This window comes from Cryptomeria japonica, chromosome 8, assembly GCF_030272615.1.
Source record: "Cryptomeria japonica chromosome 8, Sugi_1.0, whole genome shotgun sequence".
Taxonomy (NCBI): domain Eukaryota; kingdom Viridiplantae; phylum Streptophyta; class Pinopsida; order Cupressales; family Cupressaceae; genus Cryptomeria; species Cryptomeria japonica.
The window spans coordinates 77,175,756-77,194,266 of NC_081412.1; the positions used below are offsets into that span (position 1 = coordinate 77,175,756).

General features: G+C 45.6%; 1 protein-coding gene across 1 annotated transcript in view; it reads right to left on the reverse strand.

The window, feature by feature from the left end:
* The window catches only part of LOC131046369 (peroxynitrite isomerase Rv2717c), a 45,415-nt gene extending 27,155 nt beyond the window's left edge, over positions 1-18,260 (reverse strand). Inside the window, exon 1 of the mRNA XM_057980109.2 lies at positions 17,851-18,260. Coding sequence (XP_057836092.1) covers positions 17,851-17,997 — 147 coding nt within the window. The 5' untranslated portion in view covers positions 17,998-18,260. The remainder of the gene's footprint in view (positions 1-17,850) is intronic.
* Positions 18,261-18,511: the final 251 nt, after the last annotated feature.

Here is an 18,511-nt window from a genome sequence, read left to right on the forward strand (position 1 = left end):
CTGCCGAAGGGGGGCCCGAGGGGAACCAAGGAGGTGTCACGGAAGGTGCAGAGGCCGACGAAAATTTCTACGCGTCGCCAGATCATTGTAGGACGCGGAGTCACGAAGAATTTCTAGAAGAAACAAGGTTACGGCGAAATCTAGTCGAGGAAACTCAGGATCAGTTTAGGAACTTATCCCTTATGCCACGGAGTGAAGATCACCAACGGGAAGCGGGAGTAGGAGCGTGTCAGAACAAAGGGGAGGGCAACAGTACGGGTGTAAGTGCCACAAGCGACAGGCAAAACACCGTACCTCCAAGACACACCACCAACACTACCAGAGGTAGCAACGCAGGGCCGCAGACACAGACACAACCGCCTCCAGGAAGACAACCAGGGATGGCGAGCAAACAAAAGTTACCAAAGTTCACAGGGGACGGTAAGGAAGACCCCTTACGGCATTGCTGTACATGTGAGACCACTTGGTCCACCAACGGAGTAACAGACCACGATGATTGGGTACAGCAGTTCCCAGCCACGTTACGTGGAGTCACCATAGATTGGTACTCCGATATAGATAAGCAAAAATTGGCCACATGGGCTAACTTACAGAAGGAATTCACGAAGGGGTTTCGGTTGCTCCGTGACAACAACGAAATTGTAACAAAGATATATAGTACCAAGCAAGGTACTAAGGAGACAGTACGGGCATACAGCAGGAGACTGAAAGAACTCTTGGGTAAAATGGAGAGCCAGCCTGCTGAGGGCTTAAAAAAACGATGGTTTGTGGAAGGATTGAAATCCTCCCTACGGAAAAAAATGAAGATTGTACCCCCGACATCATACGACGACACCTATAACAGGGCGATGGATCTAGAAAGCGAATACAAAACATCAAGGAAGAAGAAAAGTAATAGATATTCATCTGACGATGATGAAAATTCTGACGGAGAGAGCAGTAGCAGTAACGGATCGGGTAAAAAGGTACACGCGCTCCAGAAGGACATGGAACGAATGCTGAGAGAATTCAAGGCCATGAAAGGGAGTACAAGTAAGACGGAAGAAACTTAAGTATGGTGTACAGACTGCAGGAGTGATGGACACACAAAGGGTACTTGCCCGAAGAAGGCATTCTATGAGATTTGCCAAACGATGGGACACTCCACCAAGGAGTGCCCATACAATATGAAAACCCGAAGCCCGAACCAGGTGTTGTTCACAGAGCAGGCCACAACATCCGCACCAACGGGTACGGGCCAGCAGACTAACACAACGGCATCATCTAGAGGATACCGGGATAATAGACGCGGCGGCGGAAGAAATAATAACAATAACAACAACAAAAACCGGATCTAGTACGATGCCAAGGGCCGGCCGATGATTCAATGTAGGGCCTGCAATCAGTGGGGACACTTCGCCTGCGATTGTACGAAGGAAGCCAACACTCAGCACCTCTGCCGATGGTGCGGGCCAGGCGACCACGAGGACGCAAATTGCCCGAAGCCTGGTGTACACCTTCTAAACATAGAACCTACGAAGGCAGAAGTATTGGCAATCACAAGGGCACAGGCTAAAAAGATTGCCTACCCAAATCCCCACACAGAGACCGAGAGAGTACGGGAGGCCAGAGACGAGATCACAAAAGAAATGGCCGCACAAGGACAAAACAGTCACCAGACAGCAAGTCCACCACGGACGAAGGGAGAAGAGGAAATCTTACGGCAAATCTTGTAGGTAGAGGTACCGGTGAAAATTCAAGACCTCCTGGAGAGTATGCCGCAGCTAAAAACGGCTATTTTAAACTCTGTACCCCCACAAGTAAAAACGAAGGAGGTCGTGCGCCCCACAACCAACCCCGCGTTTAGGGAGGTCGCGAGCCCCGCGGTCGACCCCATGTTGTTAGTAGTCAACAGCGGACGCCACCCGGCGGTGGTAGAAATGGGTATACTAGGGACCACCTTAACAGACACTATTGTGGACGGAGGGTCAGGAGTAAATGTACTCCCAGAAGCGACATGGAAAAAATTGGGAAAGCCTACGTTGTGGCCCCCTACATTCAACCTGCTAGGGGCAGACCAACATGGGACTAAACCCCTTGGTACCCTCATGGGCCAGCAGGTGATGGTCGGCACGCAGCCATTCGTGCTGGATTTTGTGGTAATCCCCTTAAAGCAGAAAGGATATGACGCCATCCTGGGGCGGGGGTGGCTCATTGCCGCAAAAGCGAACCATAACTGGAAGCGGAATACCCTTTCTCTGGAAAACGTCGGGAGGAAGTACGTAATCGACCTCCGTACGCAGATGGTGAGTGAGGAGTTGGCCTCTTCCTCTGACTCGGAATCGGAGGGACACCACTTAACGGAGGGGGGAAATAGATGCCGCATGGAGCCCAGTGATGAAGGGGTGTTAGAACTGGAGGCATGCTCAAGGGGCGATGGGGACTCCTTGAATGGCCTCTTCCATTGGCAAATGGGAGATTATGAACTATTTACACCATCGTGCAACGTATTGAGCATCGAAGAAGAACCAGATATATTTCCCCCAGAATATGGCGAGTATAAGGAAGGGGAGGCAGCAGTGAATGAGGCGCTGGCACACCAATTCCTGAAGGGGGAGCCTATTAAGTATCAGGAAGCCACGTTAAAGGAAATGAATCTTGGGGAGACAAGTGACCCCGAGATCATCCTGGTCGGAGATGATTGGAATCCAGTGTTGAAGGCCGCAGCCTTCAAAATTTTCCTGGAATACAAGGATGTCTTTGCATGGACATACAAGGACTTGAAGGGCGTGCCCCCAGAGCTATGTGTGCACCGAATAACGTTGGTACCAGGAGCCCAACCAGTGAGGAAGCGGCCGTACCGAATGAACAAAAATTATGCTGTACGAGTAAACGACGAAATTGAGCGGATGTTGGAAGCGGGCATAATCTTCAAAGTACAGACAAGCGAATGGGTGTCCCCCATTGTGATTTCCCTCAAGAAAGAGGCCAATCAGATCCGGATCTGTGTAGACTTCCGGTGCCTAAACGCTGTCACTGTTAAAGACCCGTTTCCCATACCCTTCACAGACAACATCCTGGAGGAAGTAGCTGGACATGAAATCTATTCCTTCATGGATGGATTCTCTGGTTACAACCAGATATCCATCGCGGAGGAAGATAAGCTGAAAACAACTTTCGTGGTGGAGGACGATGTGTACGCATACAACCGAATGCCCTTCGGTCTATGCAATGCGCCTGCCACCTTTCAACGCATTATCTTGCACATCTTCGACAAGATGTCAGTGGGGAACTTCAAAGCATTCCTGGATGATTGGTCTATTTACAGCGAACAGGACATCCACTTAAAAACTCTCGGAGAATGCCTGGAGAGGTGTCGAAGGGCACGGTTGGCCCTCAACCCGAAGAAATGTAGATTCATGGTACCACAGGGAAGATTGCTGGGACACATTGTGTGTAAAGAAGGATTGAAAACGGACCCGGACAAGATTCGGGTAATATTAGAAATGGAACCTCCGACGGACGTCACGGGGGTAAAGTCCTTCCTTGGTCATGTGGGGTACTACAGGAGGTTCATCAAGAACTTCGTTGAGGTGTCCCACCCGTTGGATAAGTTGACAAGGAAAGGGGAACCATACATTTGGGCAGAGCCACAGAGCAAGGCCTTCGAAGAGCTGAAGACAAGGTTGATGGGAGCGCCCATACTGGCATACCCGAACTGGGATAAGGAATTCCACGTTCACGTAGATGCCTCAAACTATGCCATCGGGGCTACATTAGCCCAAGTAGGAGGACACGGGCTGGACCACCCCGTTTATTTTGCCAGCAAATTGCTCTCGAAGGCGGAGAAAAACTATAGTACCACAGAACGTGAAGCACTCGGTATGGTCTATGCCGTACAGAAATTCCGTCATTACCTCCTGGCCACACCATTCACATTTTACGTAGACCACCAGGCACTAATGTATTTAGTAAACAAGCCCATTATCCAGGGGAGGATAAGTCGTTGGCTATTGCTACTACAGGAGTTCACATTTTTAATTGTGGTAAGACCAGGGCGAAGCCATGTCATAGCCGACCAGCTATCCCGGATTAAGTCGGGGGAACCTCCAGAGGGAGTAAATGACGATTTCCCGGATGCACACTTGTTCCAAATAGTCGTACTCCCTTCGTGGTACAAGAAGATTGGAGAGTACCAATCGACGTCCCAATTTCCGGAGGGTATGCCTCCAGGGGAACGAAGAAAGCTCGCATTAAGGAGCAGGACTTTTTCGCTCATCAACGAGTTACTTTACAAGATGGGGCCGGACCAGATATTAAGGCGTTGTGTCATGGAGGAAGAAGTCTCGAGTGTATTAAGGGAGGCACATGAAGGGCCCGCAGGTGGACACATGGGTCCAGACACCACAACCCGAAAGGTGCTTCTCGCAGGACTATGGTGGCCAACGGTATATCACGACGCCAGGGAGTGGGTCATGAGGTGCGACACTTGCCAACGGGCGGGCAAACCTCTAAAGCGGGACTTCATGCCCCTCAACCCGTTGCATGCACAAGAACTCTTTGAGCGATGGGGACTCGACTTTGTGGGTCCTCTTAAGGCCAGTCGCACACGACGGTGCCGATACATTATAGTTGCGACAAAATACTTGACCAAGTGGGTGGAGGCAAGGGCCCTCCAGGATAATTCGGCAGTAAGCACAGCGAAGTTTATTTATGAACAAATCATTACGCGATATGGTATACCTATTCAGTTGACCAGTGACCGGGGAGGCCACTTCGTGAACCATGTCATACACCGGTTGACATCAGACTTCAAGATTTTTCACTCATTCTCAAGTCCGTACTACCCACGTGCCAATGGCCAGGCAGAGGCCACAAATAAAATAATAATGTCGGTGATATATAAGTCTTGCGGAGTGGAGAGGGATGACTAGGAGGAGCGCCTACCGTCAGTACTTTGGGCATACCGAACGACCTACAAAGTAACTACTGGACAGACTCCTTTCCAGCTAATGTATGGACAAGAAGCCGTGGTGCCAGTTGAATTCATGGTACCGAGTCTGCGGATTGCCATCGATAATCGCCTTGGCGACATGGAAAGCCTGAGGGAGAGGCTGTACGCGTTGAACAAATTGGACGAGCGAAGAATGATGGCTCAGTGGGCGACAGAAACAGCCCAGCAAAGACGGAAGGTGTGGCACGACAAGCATCTCCGGCGAATGAATTTTACTCCCGGACAGTTGGTGTTAAAATTCAACGGGAGGAACGAAATTAAACCGGGGAAATTCAAAGTCTGATGGTTAGGGCCCTTCCGGATACGTGAGGTCAATACGAACGGGGTGATAAAGTTGTGGATGCTGGACGGGAAGGAGATACCAGACGCAGTCAACGGGTCTAAATTAAATATCTATCACGAACGGAGGGAACCGGGGCCCCCCAGTCAGTTAGCCCGTTAGAAAAAATTGGAAAAAAATATATATATATATAATAATAAAATTTAAAAAAAAAAAAAAAGTGGCCACCGTACGGTGGGACCACCGAAGGTGGCACCACCGTGCGGTGGAACCATCGTGCGGTGGAACCACCGACGATGGGACCACCGTGCGGTGGAACCATCGTGCGGTGGTCACACCGTGCGGTGGGAGCCACCGAAGGCGGTTACCAAGCAGCCCGCGGGAATATAAAACGCCGCACGACAGGACCAAGCAGCCGATGAAGAACAAAACACCACACGACGCCAAGGAAAGAAAGAAGACGCACATCGCCGAAGGCACAGCACGCAACGCCAAGGGTAAAGGGAAAGGCGCCACGTACCACACGGCCACCACGCACAGCAAGGGTTTTTCACAGCAACGCACAGTAGTCGCACCACCAAGCACCGCACGGGCCGACCACCAAGTAGCGCACAGCCAGACCAAGTCCGCACAACCCCACGCAGCCACACCGCAAGTAGACCAAATAGCAAGGGTTACACGCAGTAGCCAAGGGAAGAATAAGAGCCACAAGTAGACCAAGCAACCGCACGGCGGCAGCCAAAAAGAGAGGGCCGTTACGAAGGGTAGATTTTTTCCTAAACAAATCAGTTACAGGGAGATCGATGGATTCAGCAGGGAAGAGGAGTTGGAAGAAACAGCTGCACGCTTCTTCCAGTAGCAGCCAGAAGGATAGGGGTAGCAATATCAGGATTTTAGCTTCAGGAGTACGTGTTGCAGGCGGTACTATGGATGCCAGCGCCTAACAAAAACAAAAACAGAAAGCACCACAGGCTGCCGCGAATGCGAAAAACACAGTGACGCCACAGAATGTTACTTTCGAGGGCCTGAATGGATTAGAATGCCGAAAATGGTGGCAGGACACCCCCGATAATGACCTGGTAAAGCAAAACCTCCGGAAGGCACAAGTAGAGTGGGCTATCCGGATGCCCGTGTTCCCTATCCGGGAGTACGAGGGTGCCCTACGCTTCATGGTGGACACCTTCGACAGGCATACATGCACTAGCACGTTTGAATACCTCCGGAGGGATGTCACTATATCCTTCAAAGCAAGGGATTTCACGAGGGTATTCGGCATTCCGGGCAGCCAAGGCAAGAAAATAGACTTGAAGGCCAAGAAGATGACACAGGAAGAGAAGGAGCGGTGGATTAAATTAGTCTCCCGGAATTTGACCACAACGGAGTTGGACAGCGTGGCTAGAGCCACGAAGAGTCGCGGAATCCGCAAGACTTTTGTTGCGGAGGGCCACTGGAGGTGCATCATGGATGTTATCAAGAGCAAATTGACGGGGTCGGGTAGGGCGTCGGACATTGCCCTCCCTCAGATTATGCTGATGAATGGGCTGATGAATGGCATCGTATATGACTGGGTAGCGTTACTGGCAGAGCGTATGTATGAATTTCTGACGCTCCAGCATCGCACGTTCTATATGCCTCATTACGCTATAGGGTTATTCCTGGAGGCCACGCGGGAAGTAGTGCCGGAGGACGAGTTGGAGGTACGGCCACAGGGACCGTTGACAGCGGGAGAGCCTCCAATAATATATTGGAGGCACTTGGACATTGGCCACTCTTCCGCGAAGCGGAAACGGGCGGTGGATAGGGCCTCGGCCTCAGGGGAGCCTGACAGCGGGAGGGAATCCAGTAGCATGGAGGAGTCGGAGGAGGATGATGAGGAGGACGATAGCAGTCAGGCAACGGAGGAGCCTGTACGAGTCCGGTTTGCCCCACCTCTGTTACCGATGGGCACGACTGTGCCAGCATCTGGAGTAGGCGGCACTTGTATTCCGGCCTTCGGGCAGAGCCATACGCCTGTTACACTTGGTCCCCTCCAGCACGAGCACCAGGGAGCACCGTCGGGCCCAACCACAGCGGCACTTACCGAGGACATGGCAAAGTCAGGGACGGAGGAGTCACCGCATCGGGTAGTGGTCGGGCAGGGGTCGACGGAGGTGGAGGATACCGAGCCTCACGTGCGGTTGGAGGTCGTGGGTAGTGACGCTATGGTGACTGTTTCGGCTTCATTGCTGGAGGAGCCGATGACAGCGAACCATCCACCGGTCACGGAGATGCGTGCTGACCTCGAGGCTATGCAGAGCTGGCTCACACTGCGGTTTCAGATGACACTGGCACAGCCGGAGGGAGCTGTTGTATTCTCACCATGTCGAGAGACTGGAGCGGAGGTAGTCCACTTGGATGACTCGTCAGGGGAGGCACATGGACTCACAGTTGGGCACGAGGTAGGGGAGGTCGCCTCTGGGCAGGCACCAGGAGATGGTGCACCTTCGGTGGCGGAGGCGGTACCTTCACAGCAGGATACAGTAGTGACCGTTCCACCAGGGATTTCCCAGTCTTCGGCACAGACGGGGGAGGATGTTGAGACTTATGTCGCTGACATGGCTGATATGGTAACGAGGGGTAGGTGGGTGGTGGCCGCCGCCCAGACGCAAGCATTGCAGCAGGTGGTGGTGGAGCTAGAGCAGGTCCTACAGTTTATGCAGGTGGGCTGCCCGACAGCCTTTGCTACCTGCTTTGAGTCTCAGGGGTGGCCGACTACAGAGACAGAGGAGATGCTCCAGGCTTGGAGGCTGCGTCAACCCGTTGTGGAGAGTCGGGTGACGGCAATTGTCCGCGAGATCGAGCAGGTCTACCGAGATGCCTATTATACATTGAGGCGTACACAGCAGGAGTCTGCAGTCAGAGAGGCTTCCCGAGTAGCGTTGGAGAGAGAGGTGGCCAGTCAGCAGGCCTCATGGGCAGCCGAGAGGGCGTAGTTGTTGGCACAGCTAGAGGTGGCCCGCACAGAAACGGCTGAGATCCGGACAGCGAAGGCCGAGGTAGAGACCCGCCTGGCAGCCGAGCAGACACGGTTGGCCTGCGCGACGGAGGCAGTGGATACAAAAGAGAAGGAGTTACTGGAGGCAGCACACATGGTGAAGACAGCTTTAGAGAAGGTCCTCGTAGCGGAACGGGATGTGGCTGCACGCACTCAGCAGGTGTATGAGCTTCGTGCCCGCTTGGCGACCCAGACACCGCCATCTCACACTTCTACTTCAGGGACGCTTTCTCAGCCCCCTCCCTAGTCTTTCAGATATCTTGTATAGGTTGCATTATCTCCATTTTTGTAAGTCGCCTGGAGACGACTTTTCTTTTTGGGGGGATGATGTTGGCAGCATTATTGTACACGGGAATAACATTAGTTAATTATGTGTAATTGTTTTGGTTAGTTGGCAATCGAGGGGTGGAAGTTGCGGTGCGACGGTTGGCGCTCGCACCCCCTCGGTACCCTTTTATACTCCGGAATGTAACTTGTAAAACACACTTATTATGAAGAGAACATCTGATACACTTTGTCTGATATTTACGGCATTATTCTGCGTTATGTCCTTTATGTCTTAAGTTATTCACCCGAGAGGGCAAACATCAGTTAGACCAGAATAGGAAGCAAGTGTATTCCTCATTGGAAAAGTTAAAACAAAACCAGAAGAAGCTGGATGAATTGATTTCACACCTTGCAAAACTTGATAGAATTGCTCGGTATATGACATCTATTTTTAAGGATAAAAAGGTGAAACTTGAAGAGAATGTGGTGATTATTGTCACTCAAGAAGTTGTTAACAGTCATGATAACAAGTCTGATTTTCATGACAGCAGCCTTGCACTTGAGCGTAATGATGATTTGAAAGTCATGGAAAGTTCAGAAAGTGTTGTGGGAGTGACCTTGAGTATTGGCACTCGTGATACAAGTGTCAAGAATGAGGATTGCATGGGAATTTTGGCTCATAAGAGTTCTGATCTACATGACAGAAGTGATGAAATTTTGCATCAGCATGAGAGAGCAGTGACTACACATGTGCAAGATGCTTCTATTAAGTTGCCGCATGAAGGTACCCGAGATTTGGGTACTAATGGGGTAATGTGTGATGTGGATTCATGTCATTTAGAGTCTGATTTTTCAGATCAGACCTTAGAAAACAAGTTTGAAGATTCAAGATTTGGCATAGGATCCCAGAATCATGAGTTGGATGGCCATGTAGTTGCATTGGAAGTGGAAGTGTGTGAAGATATTGTCATAACAACAACTTCTACCTTGCCAGTTGAGCCATCCTACGAGGTACATAGCAGCAGTACCTTAGATATTGATGTGTGCACAATTGATTGCACACATGATCTTGTTGATCACGAGGTGAGTGATGTTGATTCGGTTTCATACCATAGTGCAGATTTGGGTGGAAAGAATGAGTCACGGGGGTATCATCATTTGGCTGGGCAGTTGAAGGTTAATGATGATATGATTGCTACAGCTTTGGAGCATTTTGATGTCGCTCGACAAATGTTGGCGACCTTTGGTTGGAGTACTCCTGAGACATATGAGCACAGTGATAGTAGCCTTTCCCTGGCAGAGTTCCATGCACTCTGAGCAGCTATTGGGATAATGAAACAGAATTACTTGCAGTTACTTGCTGATAGGGATTATCTTCTTGAGTGGGATTGCACTTGCTACGATGCACTGAAGGGAAAAGAGGAGGAGGTTGATGAGCTCACCCTTGAGCTTGAGGTGACTATGGACTCGTTAGAGAGCGCTCAGTCAACCCTTCGTGAGTCACAGTCGCAGGTTGAGGAACTTACCGTGGCGTTGAGTTTAGCACAGTCTTCACCATTTGTGGATACAGTTGAGTTTCCTATAGCATCACTTGGTGATGAGTTTACACCCACGGGTTGTAGTGATGGGTGTGTTGAGGATGTGGTTACATCTGTCACTGATGCAGGTACAGGTGACTTAGCTGGGATGAGAATTTGGGTTGAGAGCAGCAGAGAACCACTTGTTGCATCAGGTTCTCCCGAGGTTAGTGCTATGACAGATGATACAGGTCAGATTGTTGATAGCTCTTGTGTGGCAGTGGTGGACTCTCCAGAGAGTTATGTGTTAGTACGCGACGTTACTCCATCCACTTCACATGGAACTCACATAGTGTTATGTGGTTGGGAGTGTGGCTCTCATGTAGATTTGTTTCCCTCTCTTGGAAACAAATCTGTTACTTCATCCCATACAGCTGATTTTGGACGCCATCTTGTTGTTTCTCAGAGTCAGAGTGATCAACTGCAGGTCTTTGAGGATAAGGTTGACTCAGCCTTATATTGTTTTTACTGCATAGATTCATTTATTGAGTACCTTCTCGAGAGTCCTAAGTTTCGAGAGGGTCCGTTTGGAGCCACCAAGGATACTCTCATCCGAGGTTCTCTCGCAATCGGGCGTGGTGTGGGATTAATTATTGATACTCTGACTACAATGCTTCCTAATAGAGATTTTGTGATTGGGTTTGCAGAGAGGGTTACCAGAGCCCCTACCCAATCAACAGTTCGGGGTCAGAGATTGAAGCCTTCCAGTATTGTTAGAGATGAGCCCTTGATCGAGGTTGGAGCGTTTTATTGCAACTACACAGTGAGGAGTGCTCATCACTTTTCTTTTGATCCACACGTGGAGGACTTGATGATGCATCCGTGTGGATTGGCTTCAGGATTATACCATCCAATGTGGGATGGAGAGTTACCATCTTCAGTAGATGGAACTAGCAGTTCCAAGTACCCGACTCAGTTGATTGTTGGTGGCTACTTGCTCGAGCAGTGTTCAGTTTCCCATCATGCTGATGTGTATCCGGTGGAGATTGTTACTCCTATGACACGGAGGCTATCTTTGGATACATGGCTTCAGAGAGACTATGGTGACAATGGGCATGATGGTTTAGTTGGATATCACATCCATGAGGGTTTAGCAGAGGTTGTGGAGAGATGTTGCATAGCAGATGTTTCCAGGTACTCCTATCTTCACAGTACAGATGGATGTGTGTATAGATTGCATTGGGATCCAAGTGATGACAGAGTTAGTGTTGCAGTTTGGATAGGTCCCATGGGTTGGCTTCACCATATCTCGCATGGTGAAGTGGTGATCAATGTTGAGCAGCGAAAGTCTGAGGGAGGTTTACATGGCAGATTTCTACCCTGGATTTGGAATCCAGGTATACTATGTGGGACACTAGCGAGTATGTTGAGGGATCCTTTGTGTGCATCCGAGTTTTGGTTGGTGTTCCCTAGTAGGTTTCATTGCATGTACATGGTGTGCATCGTTGGTAGCCTCATTTTAGGTTCTCATGTACATGATTTGTCTCAGATGCATAGTTCAGTTGCGCATGTGTTAGATAATATGTTTGGCAGCTTATCTTGCGCAGTTTTGGGAAGCAAACATTGTCAGTTTTCAGAGTTGCTTCCCCTTGATGTTAATGTTCCTGTGACACCTGCTGTTGAGGTTGATTTAGTTTGGCAGGTCTTGTTAGTTGTGCCCTTTGGTGTGTGCATTACAGGAGTTGGTTGGTAATACCAGGGACATTACACAGGTCTTCATTTGGGATCCAGGTGGAGGAGTTTATTTGCAGTCGATATTGCTTGGGGACAAGCAATTTCAGGAGGGGCGGACTGTAATGTCCCCATTTTAGCAGACATGGTTTTTTGGGTGATTAGCCTATCATTCTGACTCTCGTAGGCTAATGAGTATGGATAGAGGGTCTTTTGAGGCTTGTATCGTCTCCAGAGTTCAGTGTGTTTCAATCTGGCTTTCATTTGGTATCATTTGGACTTCATTTGCTATACTTACTATTTATAGTAAGTTTGAGATGTTAGAGATGGACCCCTTCTATTTTCAATAAAGGGGTATGATCATATGCAGCTTCATCATGTTAGCTCCCAGTTTAGACGGCATTCAAAAATGTTGAGTATTAATGGAGATATTAATGTTTATTTAAACTAAATAAACATTAATGTTTTGAGCTTATATTATTAAGTTATAATATAATCTTATATTATAACTTAAGTAAGGGTCCAAGTATCATTAAAGGGGACCATTTAATTAATTAATTGTGGCTCTTTTACGAAGGTGAAATATTAAATGACAAAGTGAAAATATTATATCATTAAATGTCATTTAATATCATTAATTGATTTAATGCCTTATTGGAGAAAATCGAACCTTCATGGGAAATATATATAAGGCTTTTGAAAAGAAGAGAAGGGAGATTGATCATTGTTATTTTTTATGAGAAGACTTGTCTCTTGGCTTTGGAGAAGAAGCTGGGGTTTCTGCAGCTTGTCCAGAGTATCGGCATTAGAGAACGTGAAGACTTCATTGCATCAGCAATCTGAGGGTGTGAGATATTCATCTGAAGTTGCTCCTAGGGTTGGCTTCATCCAGAAGTTGACATTGTGCTGATTGGAGATTTATTTTCAAATTTATTGGCATAGCTGAGGGCATATGTATATGGCAGACTGAGAACATCATACAGAGGGTTTATTTGCTGCTACAGTGTCATGCTACAGTAAACGCTACAGTACCTTGCCAATTTTGTGGTCTTGGTGGAGACCAAATTGGAGATGTTTGTTCAGATTTATGATGAAGATTGAATAAGGAGTCTTTGGCTACTTCTTCTACATTCTGCAAGCCGCCTTCATCACCTACAGATTGGGGTCGATTGATATTCCAGGTGACATTCAACATTGATCAGCCACTTAGCTTTCATGCCAACTGTTTGCTTAAATGCCTAATGGCTGTAGGTGTACTTTGGGATGCATGACAAGTGTTTGTCTTAATGTCTACTAGCTGTACTAGTTAATTTCAGTCATTACATGTGTGTGTAAGCTTTAAAACAGCTAGCATATCATTTCTATAACAACTTTGCATTGTTAGAAGCTTTCCATAACTTCATTTGCAGCCTACAAACCCAAAGAAGACAAGTAAAGAATTCACTACAGCGGCTTCAAACATTGTATGCCAAGTGTTTGACAATATTCCTTGGGGTTCAATAAGCGAAACAGGGTCAGATTAGCCAAGGGATACTACATCAAACCAATGAGCTTATCCACACGTAGAGACCCTACATATCAGAACCTTGGAGTCGTCTCAAATGATCCTTAAGACAATCTTCAGCATCCGAGAGATTTTGTTCAAGAGAGGATAAGATACCTTGGTACTTTATTCTGTGTTCGCATGTGCATAAAAAACACATCAACACCACCTCCTATGGAAGACCAAGAGTAACAACTTAGAATACCACTTTAGATGTCCCTATGGGGAATTGAACTTAAGTCTCCACAATGAGAACCCAATGCTTTAACCAATTAAGCTTAGCCCCTTGGACATTTGGGAAATTTTTATAATTTTGTCAATGTAAGTTATTTTAGAAAATTTGAAAATAGGAGTGATTTTAAATGAATTTTAATGCACGAAAAGGAATCACCTTATTTGTTTTTGATTTAGAATCTTTTGAGATTGTGTTTATTTCATTACCTGAAATTTTTGCTTTGAAATCCATGTCACACCCAAATAGTGAATTGGTATGATGAGCCTAGGATTTGAGGTGTAGAGTGTGTGAAAGGGGTGGCTCTTGAGGTCAGCCAAAGCGCAAAGGGGCTCAAGGATATGGAGAATGAAGATTTTGTAAATTAAGTGATAACTAATGACATTGGGTTATAAAAAATAACCAAGACAAATGATTGCTCTGGCATAGCCAGAGTGCTTGTATAGGCCTAGTATGAGCATAGAAGGTGCACGCTGGTCCTTGCTTGTTAGGTTCCTCACATGGGTGAGTAACTGAGTTGATGCATACATGACCACACTTAGCCATCCCTTCAATCTTTGTGATGACACTCGTTCCCTAGATCCTAGGTTCCTCCTCCTTGATGTTGTTGGACTTGGTGTCCAACGAGAAACCCATCTCTAACAATGTTGTGATTGGAAGAGACTTGATTGCATGTGTTTATGCCCATGCTATATGAGACCATGGTTGCACATGATTATGTTTGTGTTGTATGTTATGTGATGTGGATTATCCTTTGTTCTTATTGTTAATGATGTTGTCCCCTTAAGCATGTGTTTTGTTAATTGATGATCCTTTTGTGGGCCTATATGTATTTGATGTGATCATGTTTATGCCATGAATATGCTATGATGATGTTGTATTTCATTTGATGCCCTCTGTCTATGATGTTGTTTATATTGATTGGCATGTTTGCAAGCCATGCTCCTTGTTTTGTGTAAGTGATTGTGCTCAAGTGGCTATCTCTTAGCATGGTGGGGTGGACCTAAGAGTACCACATGGTTGGGTGACATGGATACCACCGTTGGGGATCAAAGTTCTTCGAGGGCCTCACTTTGGAGAAGCTTTGGATAGCATGCAAGTGGAGGTCTCCATGCCTTTGGTTCTTATTTTCATATTATTGTGTATTAGTATAATTCAAGACCTCAATTGAATACTTTTTTGTAAATGTAATATTAAATTATGGAACATCCTTTGGATGGAATGTAAACCTCCCACATAAGTGGCGAGGGATGTACCTTTTTATGCATGTTTTGGTGTCAAATGATATTGCTATATCTCATGCAATTTATCTTATGGAAATTTTGGTAAAATGAATTAGAGCACACTTCAAACTGGGTTTCGATGAATTCAAAGGTTAGAAAACAAAAAATATGATAATTAAAAGCTCTAAGTTTCCTTTTATGTCTTTGAGCATGTTTAGTTGTGAGGACCCACCTCATTAAGGAGCCGTTTGGGGTTCTCTAAATGGTCTTGGCAGGGTTGGGAGGGTGTAGGACACCTTTCCCCTTCACCCCTTGTGTATTTGGTCTCATGTTGGATCCTCTTGTGGTCTCCCCAACCCTTGGGAGTTATCTATCGGCTTGTGTGATGTGAGATCAAGCGTCTAGGACTACTTCAATAATTTGAACGTTTTCGTCGTCTCAGAATCCATTTTGCATTGTGTTGCTTTTCTTGTGGTTTTTGAGTGTTGTGCTAAGCTAGGAGGTCCGCATGAAGGCCTTGATTGGCTCACTGGCTAGGATGTCAATACTGGAATAGGACACCAATGCAAGGAAGGACCACAATGTGTTCCTCAACCCTAGCACCAATTCAAGACTATAGCACTAGACCAAGACATCAATGTTGATGCAAGAAACTTGTGTACTTGTGCTAGTGTCCCTCGTGTGCGCTAGTGTTCGGTGGATTGTTTTGTATTGTTTTGTCATTCGTAAGATCATTCGATTGTTTATCAAGGATATTTTGAATATGAAAGTTGTTCCCCTTGGCCTATTGAGTCTTCCCATGGTGTTGTTTCATCAACAAGTGTCGTACCTTAAGCTTTATACCACCCATTTGTATTGGGAAGCATGCCATTGCTTGGAGGCAACCTATCGTCGTTCCAATTAATGGAGGACTTGTATCTCTTGGTGAGGCAACCTCTTTAGAAGTTTTTCTCTTGTTTTTAGGTGTTGTTAAGGGTGTCATTGAGTGGATTGGAGGTGAATGTTACCCTCATCCTACTCTTCGTTTCAAAAACCAATGGTTGAGTCATCTAGTCAAGGGTTGTTAGCTCCTAGTCATTTTACCATCTATGTGGCTTTTTGTGGTGTTTGTTGAGTTTGTAAGAGTGTCTTGGTGTGGATTTGAATTCGATGATTCCCTCATCCTTCCCTTGTGTTGTGTTGTGAGAGGACACGATCATGGGTTAGTTCTTGGTTGTCATTTGGACATCGTTTTTTTCCCTCTCGTGGGTTCATTGTGGTGGTTTCTTCCCACAATTGGTAAGTCTTCCATTGGTGCTACCTTGCTTATAGCAATGGTGAGGTTCTTTGTGTTGTTGTTGTTGTCTTGTGTCATTGTGTTTCACAGGACACTTGTGGGCACCTAGTTTTGTAATGCAACATGTTGCATCTTAGTTATTGTGGTGGTTTCAAAAAAAAATATTGTTCAGTCAGTTAATGTCTTAGGTGTGAGGTTTGAAATGAATCCATCTAGTACCAATTATTCAATTGCATCTAAAAATTAAATTCCAAGTTGCAAGGCTCTATAATCTTAGAAAGTTCAAATAAATTCAAATAACCTAATAAGTATTTAACATTGCACACTGTCCATAAATTCTACTTTTGAAAATAATTTTAAGTTTTGACTATCTGTCTACTCATATGGTTCCACACAAATACATATACATGTATTTATAACCCACAAAGTGGCTCTTAACTAAGGGGCCTAATTTCTGGAACAATCTGGTTTTAACCTCATTGATATAGTTGCAGAAATTATTTGACAATAAAACAACATCTCATTAGTACGAAGTTAACAACCTCAGTTTTTTGGTTAAGGACGTATCAACGAATGTGAAGTTATGAGTTCCACTATTACAAAGTACAGACGCACCTGCCAAGTGAAACACAGTTTTGAGGAGTTGAGCTAGAACTAATCTTTTGTTAAATGAATTTGATTCAGTTTTTGGTACAACAATGATAATGAGCGACCCAACTTCAAATCCCCTCACTATAATAGGCAATCCATAATTGTAGCAAACTTGGAGTGAGGTTGTGATTTAATGATTAAAGGTACGCTAAAGTATAACCTATATATACAAATGTTGAGAATCTAGCTTAATGATTCCAACGATTATGATTGCAGGTGACATTCCAAACAGAAAGACTAGGGTTCAAATTCTTCCAGTACGACAAGGTGATCCATAACTTAGTTGAAAATGTGGCGAGCAGAGACTAAATTTGGTGGTCGATCTGTCTGCCAGACAACTTTTTAATGGTTGTTATCTATGGAACATTTCACTTCAAATGAGAGGACGGTTCATAGTTGAAGATGGAAACATTAATGACCAATTATAAATTTCCCAGAAACCTTTCTCATTTTCTTAAAGTCCGCCCAAAATTTACCTTTCATCTGATATTGTATTTTGTAATTAGATTCATACAATCTCAAATTTAAACTCTGGACTTGTGAGGTTGTGGTTTGATGAAACTGTTGTGCATTCAAGCATGCTGCATTATCCTAATACAGGCCTTACAACTATGATAATCCGAGCTCAAATCTGCCCAACTATGACTCTAGCAGACACGTGACGAGTTTGTGCTATGCTAATATTGAAAATCACCCATATCTAAGGGTCCAATGATTTGGTAACAGAGATACTTCAACGAGAGACTGAACAAGGTTCAAATCCTCCCAGTTGAATAACATGACCCATAACTCTAGAGGACATGTGTATGCTTGTTGGGTACGTTTCAGTGTAACCCATACTTAGAAATCTTAAGAATGTAGTCCAGGCGTGCTGCTAAAAACGTAGCCTAAAATTACTGGATTAAGAAACATGGTGAGTTATTCCGTGCGTTTGAGCGAAACCAGTCCTACTTCTAGCTTCAATTAAGATTTAAAATAATGTTAACGTGATAAAAATGCCCAAAACAATAAATAACAACCATGCTGCAATATTTCGACACTTAAATTTCAAGTTACAGCAAATTGAAAATAGGATGAAATTGGAAGGCATGAGAAATAGAGACCTTCCCAGAGTGAGTAAACTTGATCTCTTCTCCGTATTTGAAAGAATTAATTGTTGGGAATCCTCCCTCACCTTCTCCTCGCCATGTACCCAACAAAAATGAAATGGGGGCCATAAATGGGTGAATTGGTGCTCCTCCTCCCTCCATTAAAACACTTAAGCAACTATACAACCAGTTCTTTTTTTTACCACGTCTTTTACAAATGAATTAGTTCTTGGAATCTCAGAAGGTTCCGAGTTTTTAAAATTCAAGTAGCGGAGCGATTGAGAATGGTCAGCATTAACAATTGATTGGAGGTAATCAGGTTTGCTTTAATTTCAGATATGTCCACACAAATACAGATTATATCTCTTCGTATTTCAAGGCTAGATTGAGGTCGTTGATCGCAAGAGTTCAATTAGTCAATACATTTCTGTTTTCTTGGCTTTTGTGAATACAAGATAGTAGTAGAGAGAATTTTTAACGTCTAGGAGGTTAACATTGAAAGTTTATGGGCAGTCATTCATGCTATCATTGATTTCTGTATTTCGGTTTTTTTTTATACTAACTGGTGATGAGCTCCTTCAATTTTTCAATGGATTTTTTGTTCAAAAGATTGAACCAAGAGTCGGTTGTCAAAACATTATCATATTTGCTCATCATGTCTCTATAAGCATCAAAC